The sequence below is a fragment of the Rhinichthys klamathensis genome, unplaced genomic scaffold (genome assembly GCF_029890125.1).
Source record: "Rhinichthys klamathensis goyatoka isolate OS25496 unplaced genomic scaffold, OSU_Roscu_1.1 h1tg000028l_1, whole genome shotgun sequence".
Taxonomy (NCBI): Eukaryota; Metazoa; Chordata; class Actinopteri; order Cypriniformes; family Leuciscidae; genus Rhinichthys; species Rhinichthys klamathensis.
The window spans coordinates 609,100-621,075 of NW_026606578.1; the positions used below are offsets into that span (position 1 = coordinate 609,100).

The 11,976-nt window shown below is 35.3% G+C and overlaps 1 protein-coding gene across 1 annotated transcript; it reads left to right on the plus strand.

The window, feature by feature from the left end:
* The first annotated feature begins 136 nt into the window (after window positions 1–136).
* gig2o (grass carp reovirus (GCRV)-induced gene 2o) lies at window positions 137–973 on the plus strand. Its single transcript, XM_056245002.1, has 2 exons — window positions 137–165; window positions 273–973. Exon 2 carries the CDS (start codon window positions 274–276, stop codon window positions 925–927), a length of 654 nt encoding a protein of 217 aa, XP_056100977.1. The 5' UTR covers window positions 137–165; window position 273; the 3' UTR covers window positions 928–973.
* Window positions 974–11,976: the final 11,003 nt, after the last annotated feature.

An 11,976-nucleotide genomic window follows, 5' to 3' on the forward strand; every position in this document is an offset into this window, starting at 1 on the left:
TACTTTATATAATAGCCTATATCACGCCTATTTAAAATAGAAAGCTGTCATGGGAATGACGATTAAAGGTTTTGGAATCTCGCGATGGTTTTTATTTTGCAAGTAACGAAATCGAAGGTAAAAAGTTATCGGGTGTAGGCTATAGGCTATACGATCTCGGAGAAGGTGAGCACATTTTCCCATTTGATGATGATTTCCGTGGATTTTAGCTAAACATAAAAGTCTGTTTTAGTGCTTCCAAATACTAATTCAATCTACGTATTCAATCTTAGAATGGAGAGAGAAGTGTCTTTCTCTGGCTGGGAAGCTGATAAAGACCGCAGTAAGTCTCTGTCCGAGAACCAGGAACCGAGGTCAGGCCGTGTATACACAATGTTTCACGGAGCACATTTGAAGAACGCAACAGCTATCATTAATAAAGGATTTATACCCTCTAAAGATGGAATGCTAGGCCCCGGGGTTTATGTCAGTCGTAACATTGATAAAGCCAAGTGTTACCCGCTCAAGACTGACGTCAACGACAAAGTTGTTTTCAAACTGCGGGTGCGTATTGGAAAAGTGAAGAAAATAGACTGTGATAGTCATCCTCTCAAGAAATCGTGGCACAGCAACGGGTACGACTGCGCGTGGGTTCCGCCAAACAGCAACATCTCCACCATCAAGTCCGGTCGCGAGGAGGACTGCGTTTGGGACCCTAGTCGCATCGAGGTGATCGACGTGGCGTGCTGTGTGGATAACGATAAACGCAGGGAGCTTCGACGGCTGGTTCGCAGTAAAATGAAAAACAAAGGCTCAGACTGCGATCTTTGTCATCGCGACACTTCTGATGGAGACCATGATATTCAGCCGTGCTGGGGGTGCAAGAAACAAATCTGCTCTTTTCAGGGAAAACACTTGTGCAAAAGCAAGTTCAGAGAAAGAGACTGAATCTGAAATTAACTTCAGATTATGAAGGGGTTCCCAGACCACCTTGATTTTTTGACATATGTATTTTAGGTTGTAGCCTATATCCATATGAGTTTTTTTTTTTTTTTTTTTTTTTAACCCTCTGTAGCCTAACCATATTTAGGCCTATAATAAAAGTTTCATTTATCATTAAAAGTTTCATTAGGCTTGTATTTTACTTTATTTTGATGAATTGATCAGTTAAATAATGCAATATGCTAATTTAGAATGATCTAATGTAGCCATTCTAAACTTTAGCCTATTTATTGTTTATTTGCCTAGGCTATTTGTTTAAGATTTAAATTTTATTTAGGCCAGTATTTCTCATAAGGATATTTAGACTGTATATAGGCCTTTTTTCTTTGTGAAAAAAACAAACAAAATATCAGTGGCCTATAATCCAAAATATAGCCTATTTAATTAGCCTATAAAAACTAGACTAGGCCTATATACGGTATATATATATAATATATATATGTAATATCAAATTGTACATTTCTTATAAATTCTTTAATAATCTTACATCCTAATGTTACAGCCGATTTTATCAAAATCAATCATTTAATTCCGGCAATTTGTCTACTATATATCTAAATATTTAACATTTCAAATGTTTTAGAAAATATTTTATTTCTTAAAAATAAACTGAATCTATGATTTTTCATTATCAAAAAATGTATTAACATTTTTTAAATGGCCAAAATAGGCCTTCTGTTCAATGTAGGCCCTAGTGGAGATTAGACAAAACATTTTAAAATGAAGACAAACTGTTTTTATTATTATTATTATTATTATAATTTGTCACCTATAGTAGAAAGAAAGTATGGTTTTGTCCTTGAGTATTTTTGTTGTTGAACTTCACAGCTCCTGCAGTAAGAGGGCGCCGTTCAGTCGGGTTTTAATGACTGAAGTCTAGTCTGAGGTGGACAGTTTGTTAGATGTTAATCCAATTACAGTGAAGTAGATTAGACAGACTGCAAACGTCGATAGCAACGACATGCAAGGCAAACACCATTTTTATTTAATGATAATATTGTTATAATGACAATCTAATTGACAGCTTTTGGGCACATCTACATGACGATAAACAATGTGGACACGGATATAGTTTAATGATCAGGAACTGTGACCTGCTCAGTCTGCACACAGCCTCTCTGAAACGGTAAGTTTTCTCCAAATGTTGTCACTATTAGTTGACAACAACCCCCCCATTCCGAACTTAAATGGTTGTAATTCAAAAATGCTGGTCTTGTTTTAAAGAAGGCATTTGGCAGATTCTTGTAGAAGTTAAATAAATGAAGAAACTGAAACAGAAAAAAAGTTATAGAAGTTTGAGTTTATGAAAATAAATAATTATATTTTATATAAAATCTATATTTTCAAAACATGTTCGACTCTAAAACTGCAAGAAAATCAAAGCCAAAAATCTGAACAAGTTGTATTTCAAATTTTAGGTTGATATCTAAAAAAAGAGCTTTCAGTAAGATTTTGTTTGGGCGCAGTACCAAACTTTTTCACTAGGTCACAACCAGACTCCATTACTGCCCATATTAGGGCGCCTCCATTTCCATATGTGGTTTGAGTGATCTGAACCATATTCCACATTTTTTATACAATTTATGAAGTAGACAACCTATTCAGAAGTAGTATGGGAAGTTTGGCAGATTTTGATATTAATTCAACCTATAATAAACACATAAAAAAACCCCAACGCATTCTCATCCTTTGGCGTCATCTAGGTGACGCCATATGACATTTCGTCGAAATCTTACGCACATGGCATCCTTTAGCGTCAATATAACACGCACTGTTATGGGTAGGTTTAGGTCTGGGGTAGGGTTATGGCGAGTGGACAGTGCCACAGATAACCTAACAAAGGAGACTGTCGTGTGACAGCTACGTGTGTGGATGTGGATAGGGTACTCCGTCAGTGCACAACGTCGTCGATAAGCCCATCGCCGTCAGCCTTGATTTTTTTTTTTTCTCTCAAACTTCGACTTCTTCATTTTTATTGTCGGTTGGCAAACTAGCTGAGAGGTGCATTAGCGCCACCAACTGGACTGGAGTGTGTACAGGCCTACATGCTCCAGCCTTCATTAAAAGTGTTGCTGTAAAATTTAATTTTACATAGAAATTTAAAAGGACGGTAATCTAATGGATATTTATTCGAAGATATTAATGAGCTTAAATTTGTAAGTTATGTCAGCTGAGAAGTTTGTACTATTAAAAAAACACTAGGCTACTTTAGCTTTGTTGATATGATGTCTATGTCCAAATTTGTAAAAGGCTCTTTTGTAAATCAAACTAAAAGGAAGTGTGAAAATATTCTAGAAATATGACCACTGTTCAATGAACTCCTTGAGGCAAAACACTTTTACATAGTTTTAACCTCCCCTCTAGAAAGTAACCATCAAATCTTCTCTTTTTCATCTTTCCTATTTGCAGTTTGTATTTTTATGCGTTGTAAGCATAGACTATATGTATTCCTGTATGTTGCATTGTTAATACTGTTATACTAATATAGAGGAAAAAAATATTTCCTATTTGTTCTCTTCAGTGGAGTGATTCAATATGTCTTGCTGTTTTGTTATTTCATCACATGATGGCACTGTTGCATTTTTTGTCAATTGCACAATTTAATAATGCATTTTAGGCTGAAAAAGTCGATAATATCTCGTGAGTTATTGTTTGAATATCATAAGATTGCAATTGGCATCTAGGGTGCACATTGTTAAATAATGCACAAGTGGTAATTTATTAAAAATATGACATAACGTCACTTTTGGTGATGGGCCAGCGGGAGATTTCATGCATTTAGACAATCACCATCGAGAGAGGACCACACTTTTTGCAAACAATTTATACCGGTTACAACAAATGAAGAAAAAATGTTGCCACTAGTAGGGCCTACTTCTTGTAGATTTTTATCAGTAAGGTTGTCCAAATTACTTTGTTCGGTGTTCTGTCGATTTATGCTACCGGGTTCTGCGCATGTGCGTGTTCCACAAGCGTTGTCCATTTCCCTGCCCATAAATCTGTGCAACTTTGCTGTTGGTCATGCCGTCAGGACACTAGCTGATCGTCAAAAATCATAATTAGTCTATCAGAATATGCTACCCCTGATAAATTAAATAAAGATGGCATAATATAGTTTATATTTCAACGTGCTCCCCATCTTCAAAAAAAGCATTTTTTCTTTATTGATTTAGGTAACATCAAGAATAATACTACAAATGACAATGGCATTGACAAGGTGTTTTACTTCAAATTTGCAAACAGAATTATAACACTTAATTTTGACACAGGGCTAGTCAGAACTCAGTAACCATTTCTGGTCACACTCAATTCAAACTGTCAGAATGCTGGTGGTGGCTCCACAGCCTCTGTATATTATGTAAAACAATAATTTGAAATGTTACTCTTTTATTGGTTGTGAATAATCAGATATTCAGTGTTACATCAAAGCCTTATCAGAAATAGTATCTATTTTTGGAACACAGACACATGTTTTGTCAAGTGTAAATAGGGTGTGTCCATGAAATGACCAGACCAGCAAAAAATGTAATTGTGAAAAAAAAAACATGTTTTATTTTAAATCAATAGTTATGTATTCAGCTATACTCATTTAAATCGTATTTTATTGTGGGCTACAAAAGTTTACTATGAAGACTTGAAAAAATTCAAAATAGACACGCAATGTCGTTAAACATTATTTAATATTTCAAAATGAACACATACTAATTTCATGCTAATACAATTTCTAATAAAAAAATAAAAAACGTTTCATGAAAATGAGCAGCAGCAATTGTTCAGCCAAATGGCAGCTATCACTGTTTCTGTTGGTCTGCTGTGAACTTGTACACACAATTTTTATAGGCTACACTAAAACTACATCACACTCAGTGACACAAACCAAACACACTGCCATGCTCACATACACATCAAATGGTTAAAAACACTCATCACAAGGCCTATTCAAAGACAATGGCACCATCTAGTGGATGAAAACTGCAATAGACGTTACAACAGAAACTTCAAAAACTCAATTAATTGTGGGGTTTACTTAATTAAATATTACATTGAGTGTGTTTTTACATTTATTCGTTAATAGACTATAGCTCTAACTTAAACTAAAAACTAGCTAAACAACAAGCTACATGTTTTATTTACATCAATGTTTTCCTCATTTTTGATGCTGCCATTAATGTTTTGTTTTTCAATGGTTAACCATTTTAAAAACACAGCTTTAGAGGCAGTTTAATTGAGTGCTGCATATTCAAACATGAGAACCAATCAAAAGCACCAGAACAGCAACAAACTTTACTAAACAACTGTGGCTGGAAATGGCAAAGGAAGACAATGTGCACATGAAATACACATAATGCAACAAATTAAAAATCTTAAGACCCTGAGTGAAGTTCTTCATTTTCCATCGGGATGCTACACTAAAGGGGGTCGCACACCGGACGAGAAGCGCAGCGCCGCGTCGCGCAGCGCCAGGTCTTTAAAATTCGAACACATTATTCTCTATGAGTGTACACACACCGGCGGCGCCATTCGGCGTCTGTCCGCGGCGCCCAAGCTAAAAAAAAAAAAGCGGCGTTTTGTATAATATTATAATCAGCCCCAGCCTTTTCTTCAAAGTTCAGCCCATCTTATGAAGTAGATGGAAAGACGTATAGATTGTCGATCTGAATGGCGATCCGTCTTAAGGGTTCTGGTTTTCTATCGTTGGTAGGACTATGTTGTATAGCTACTCATTTCGTTTTCATATAGGGGGGCAAGCATTTATGATTATTATGATCTGAGAAACAGACTTCTCACCAAAACAATAAGATCCTGTATTATTAGGCCTAATGAAGTAGCTAGATAGTCCATCATACAAACTAGACCACAATCCTTTTGCATAGCATGCTACATAATGCCTACTTCATAAAAATGAGTAACAAAAACGTTTCAATTCCTCCAACAACACAATGATAAAAACAATACAAACCAAATAGCAATTAAATATGAAGCCTACATATGTAGAAGGGCTGCACAATATATCGAAATATCGCAAATGTACTATTTCGCAATATGCATATCGCAACGGCTTGCAATATGAGCAAAAGACAAGAGAAAATCACTGCTCTTGGCTGAATAACTTTTTTGTAGCTTTAATAATAATCAGTATAGGCCTATATTTAATTGTGAAAACTAATGTGTTTTTTTATTTTATTTTTATTTTTTACATTTGATTCAGTTTCTGTTGTTAAATATCCCTAATGTAGGATAACCTGAACAAACCCCGTGGTTTACATTGATGTTAAAATAGTGCTTCTTATTATAAAACACTCCGATGTTCACTTTATAGAAGTTATAGCGATGTTTTCTTGGCACAAAAAGATTGTGAAACACGTAGGCCTATATGGGTTAGGCTATATAGCCTAATTTTAAATATAGCCTATTTTAAAGATAATATTTCGCATTTTTCTTCAATATCGTGCAGCCCCAATCTGTAGCAGTCATTTATAAATATAATAATGTTTCAACGTTTCGTTTTGTGTAATAAAGCATATTAATTTTCTGACAGGCGGAGGGTGAACCAAGACGCGCTTCCCATTTAAAAACAAGTTTCAAGTTAGCTACTTTTCACCGTGACTGTCCGCTCAATATCCGCACTTTGCCAGTTTCACATTTGTTTAAATATTATAATTGGGTTTTGTTATTTTATTTCATTTATGTTGATTATGAACAGTGAACAGCATGAGAGCAACATCATAGGATGCGAAATATGACGGGAGACACGAAGTGGGTCAGACATGATTTTGACCACTTCATTAAGTTTTGTTTTGTAGAAAGACTTTCTTTAAAGTGAATTTCGTTTTGTATCAATTATGCACGAGCATGCATGGGAATAGGCAATAGGCTATTTAATAATAATACAAAAAAATGTATAGTAGAGTGGCAGTGGATGGAAATATATTCTGAATTTCTATGTTATAAAAAATCGTTCTAACTTCTAGCAAGCTCATTTAAACCGAGTTGTAAATGCCGAAATGAAAGGAGCTCGGCCAAACAAATATGAAACTACTAAATATAAATATATAAAACCGCCAGTAGATGGCGGCAAGACACTGTTCTATTGACATTACTGGTTAATGTTCAACCTATTCTTTCAAAAACACAAAGAGGCTATATATTTAATATCCACACAACTACTCCTTTTAGACAATTGCAATTGTTCTGCTGTGGTGCTGTTTGGAACTATTTATTTTATTTTATGAAATGTCATTAACATATTGTTTATTTACAGGCATTCTGGTTTTCTAATGATTCTTTTTTTAAAAGCTAAAGACTGCTCATTACAGAAACATTAAAATAAATATTTACAAATGTGTGTTTTACTTGGTATTTTTCTCATAACAGTAAATCTATGAGGAAAAAGATCTATCAGGAAAAATAGATATCTCCAGACGTATGGCAGACGCACGTAGTCACGTTTGTAAACTTAGATCGTTGCAGACGGGCAGACGTGCAGGCGTGCAGACGTTAAGACGTATATGGCGAGTGGACAGTGCCACAGATAACCTAACAAAGGAGACTGTCGTGTGACAGCTACGTGTGTGGATGTGGATAGGGTACTCCGTCAGTGCACAACGTCGTCGATAAGCCCATCGCCGTCAGCCTTGATTTTTTTTTTTCTCTCTCAAACTTCGACTTCTTCTTCATTTTTATTGTCGGTTGGCAAACTAGCTGAGAGGTGCATTAGCGCCACCAACTGGACTGGAGTGTGTACAGGCCTACATGCTCCAGCCTTGAGCCTTCATTAAAAGTGTTGCTGTAAAATTTAATTTTACATAGAAATTTAAAAGGACGGTAATCTAATGGATATTTATTCGAAGATATTAATGAGCTTAAATTTGTAAGTTATGTCAGCTGAGAAGTTTGTACTATTAAAAAAACACTAGGCTACTTTAGCTTTGTTGATATGATGTCTATGTCCAAAGTTGTAAAAGGCTCTTTTGTAAATCAAACTAAAAAGGAAGTGTGAAAATATTCTAGAAATATGACCACTGTTCAATGAACTCCTTGAGGCAAAACACTTTTACATAGTTTTAACCTCCCCTCTAGAAAGTAACCATCAAATCTTCTCTTTTTCATCTTTCCTATTTGCAGTTTGTATTTTTATGCGTTGTAAGCATAGACTATATGTATTCCTGTATGTTGCATTGTTAATACTGTTATACTAATATAGAGGAAAAAATATGTCCTATTTGTTCTCTTCAGTGGAGTGATTCAATATGTCTTGCTGTTTTGTTATTTCATCACATGATGGCACTGTTGCATTTTTTGTCAATTGCACAATTTAATAATGCATTTTAGGCTGAAAAAGTCGATAATATCTCGTGAGTTAATGTTTGAATATCATAAGATTGCAATTGGCATCTAGGGTGCACATTGTTAAATAATGCACAAGTGGTAATTTATTAAAAATATGACATAACGTCACTTTTGGTGATGGGCCAGCGGGAGATTTCATGCATTTAGACAATCACCATCGAGAGAGGACCACACTTTTTGCAAACAATTTATACAGTTTACAACAAATGAAGAAAAAATGTTGCCACTAGTAGGGCCTACTTCTTGTAGATTTTTATCAGTAAGGTTGTCCAAATTACTTTTTTCGGTGTTCTGTCGATTTATGCTCCCGGGTTCTGCACATGTGCGTGTTCCACAAGCGTTGTCCATTTCCCTGCCCATAAATCTGTGCAACTTTGCTGTTGGTCATGCCGTCAGGACACTGGCTGATCGTCAAAAATCATAATTAGTCTATCAGAATATGCTACCCCTGATAAATTAAATAAAGATGGCATAATATAGTTTATATTTCAACGTGCTCCCCATCTTCAAAAAAAGCATTTTTTCTTTATTGATTTAGGTAACATCAAGAATAATACTACAAATGACAATGGCATTGACAAGGTGTTTTACTTCAAATTTGCAAACAGAATTATAACACTTAATTTTGACACAGGGCTAGTCAGAACTCAGTAACCATTTCTGGTCACACTCAATTCAAACAGTCAGAATGCTGGTGGTGGCTCCACAGCCTCTGTATATTATGTAAAAAATAATTTGAAATGTTACTCTTTTATTGGTTGTGAATAACCAGATATTCAGTGTTACATCAAAGCCTTATCAGAAATAGTATCTATTTTTGGAACACAGACACATGTTTTGTCAAGTGTAAATAGGGTGTGTCCATGAAATGACCAGACCAGCAAAAAATGTAATTGTGAAAAAAAAACATGTTTTCAATTGTTCAGCCAAATGGCAGCTATCACTGTGTCTGTTGGTCTGCTGTGAAATTGTACACACTATTTTTATAGGCTACACTAAAACTACATCACACTCAGTGACAAACCAAACACACTGCCATGCTCACATACACATCAAATGGTTAAAAACACTCATCACAAGGCCTATTCAAAGACAATGGCACCATCTAGTGGATGAAAACTGCAATAGACGTTACAACAGAAACTTCAAAAACTCAATTAATTGTGGGGTTTACTTAATTAAATATTACATTGAGTGTGTTTTTACATTTATTCGTTAATAGACTATAGCTCTAACTTAAACTAAAAACTAGCTAAACAACAAGCTACATGTTTTATTTACATCAATGTTTTCCTCATATTTGTTGCTGCCATAAATGTTTTGTTTTTCAATGGTTAACCATTTTAAAAACACAGCTTGAGAGGCAGTTTAATTGAGTGCTGCAAATTCAAACATGAGAACCAATCAAAAGCACCAGAACAGCAACAAACTTTACTAAACAACTGTGGCTGGAAATGGCAAAGGAAGACAATGTGCACATGAAATACACATAATGCAACAAAAAGAATATTATTCAATATATAGCCAAGCTTATTAAAGAAAATATTCATATGGTATCTTAAACATTTTCATAAGAAATTGTGATTTAATTACATATTTTACCAGTAGGCCTAACTGTAACAGATAACACTTACATTTACAGTATGTTGTAATTAAATTATTTGACTAAATTGCATGTATGTAGTTAGCCTAATCCCCAACACTGCCTGTATGTTTGTCTACAGTTGAACATTAAATGGTGTTCTTCTAGGTATAGAATCATGGGAGCTTTATATTATGAGCATTAAGTGAGTCGGAAATTACGTTTGTATCATTGTATAATAGTATGCTGGTTTCTCTAAGTGTAGAATCCCGATGGAAAATGAAGAACTTCACTGAGGGTCTTAAGATTTTTAATTTGCTGTCTTGTACTTCAAGAACAATGTAATTGCTGAAAAAGTGCAGACATAAAGCAACATATATCTTATAACTCCTTTAGGATTACATTGATTAGTAACGAATTTGCATGATCAAAATAATCCAAATCATTATGCAGAATGAAATATGCATGTAAAATACTTTGTTGCCAATAAAATAACCAAAGGCAAATGCCTATAACAAATAGCCTACAGTTAATAACAGAAATTGAATGAAACAGCTCTAATACTTTATTGATTAATTTTATAAGTAACTGTAGACCTAATACAACCATTTTCACATTGTGGGGAAGTGAAAGCATTATCTTCTGTTGGCACAGTGAATCCAAACAATAAAGCACAACACATGAACTGTGTTATGAACTGTAGGCTACTCCAGAGTTCCCAGTCGCCAGAGGAATAAAAGCATTTATAACAGGCTGTACAAGACATGACTTGAATTCACTCAATAAAGTTAAAATAAAGTTACACTGACAATGGGTACTGGTGGCGACGTACTTAGTGACGACGTGTGTGTCACACGGCTTTGAGGCGACGTACCTAGTTCAGACGTTGTTAGTAGGCGTTATTTTTTACTGGAATTCTAATATACGTCGCCGTGACGTCGCCACCGGAAGACGTTCCTCCTGTGACGTCGCCGCCAAGTCGCCGCTGGTCTCCCGTCGGCAGTCCCAATCAATCCCATTCAAAAATCCACACGTTCTGGCGGCGACGGCAGGGTAGACTTCTCCTTCTCCTTCTCCTGGTAATCCATGAATTGTCACAAAATACTCGCCATATTATTTTTTACTGGAATTCTAATACGTCGCCGTGACGTCGCCACCGGAAGACGTTACTCCTGTGACGTCGCCGCCAAGTCGCCGCTGGTCTCCCGTCGGCAGTCCCAATCAATCCCATTCAAAAATCCACACGTTCTGGCGGCGACGGCAGGGTAGACTTCTCCTTCTCCTTCTCCTGGTAATCCATGAATTGTCACAAAATATCCGCCATAGTAGGGTACGGTTATGACGGATCTGCGTCTCATATTCACGCTAAACGATGCCATGTGTGTTGGATTTAGACGCGCATCACCTGTATGACGCCTTGGGTTCTGCCTGCGTCTCATATTGATGCTAAAGGATGCCATGTGCGTAAGATTTCAACGAAATGTACAAAGCGTCACATGTATGACGCCAAAGGATGAGAACGGGCTGAAAAAAACACGTAAGTTAAAGTTTGCTGCCACATCACAAATGGTGAATCTATTATTTTTTTTCTTTATATTTAAATAACATTTCAGACCTTTTTTTAAAAAAAAAAAATGAATGGATGCTATCTTTTGAACTCTTGGCATGAAATCAAACCATTCTTTTATGATTTTTCATGTTCATCACTATTTCAAAATAAAGGTCTGAACACGCCTTAGAGTATGAAAATATTAGTGTTGCAAATTGATAAATTACGGCTCCTCTGTAATTTATTTTGAAAATCAATCACCAAAAATGAAAACTAGAGATTGTAAGCTTTCAAATGATATATAGTTTGTCAATTAGTTTAGGTTTAGTATAGGATAGGCCTATTACTGTTTTAAATATGTAATGGCTGCAGGTAATAATGTATATTATATAAATGTTTGCCTGAAAAAGAACAATCTTGCCTGCCCTTCGTGAGATGTTACATTATTTATTTCATTTTTTTGTATCAGTTATATTTGCTATTATTATTTTTAATTATAATTTATTTATTTGAC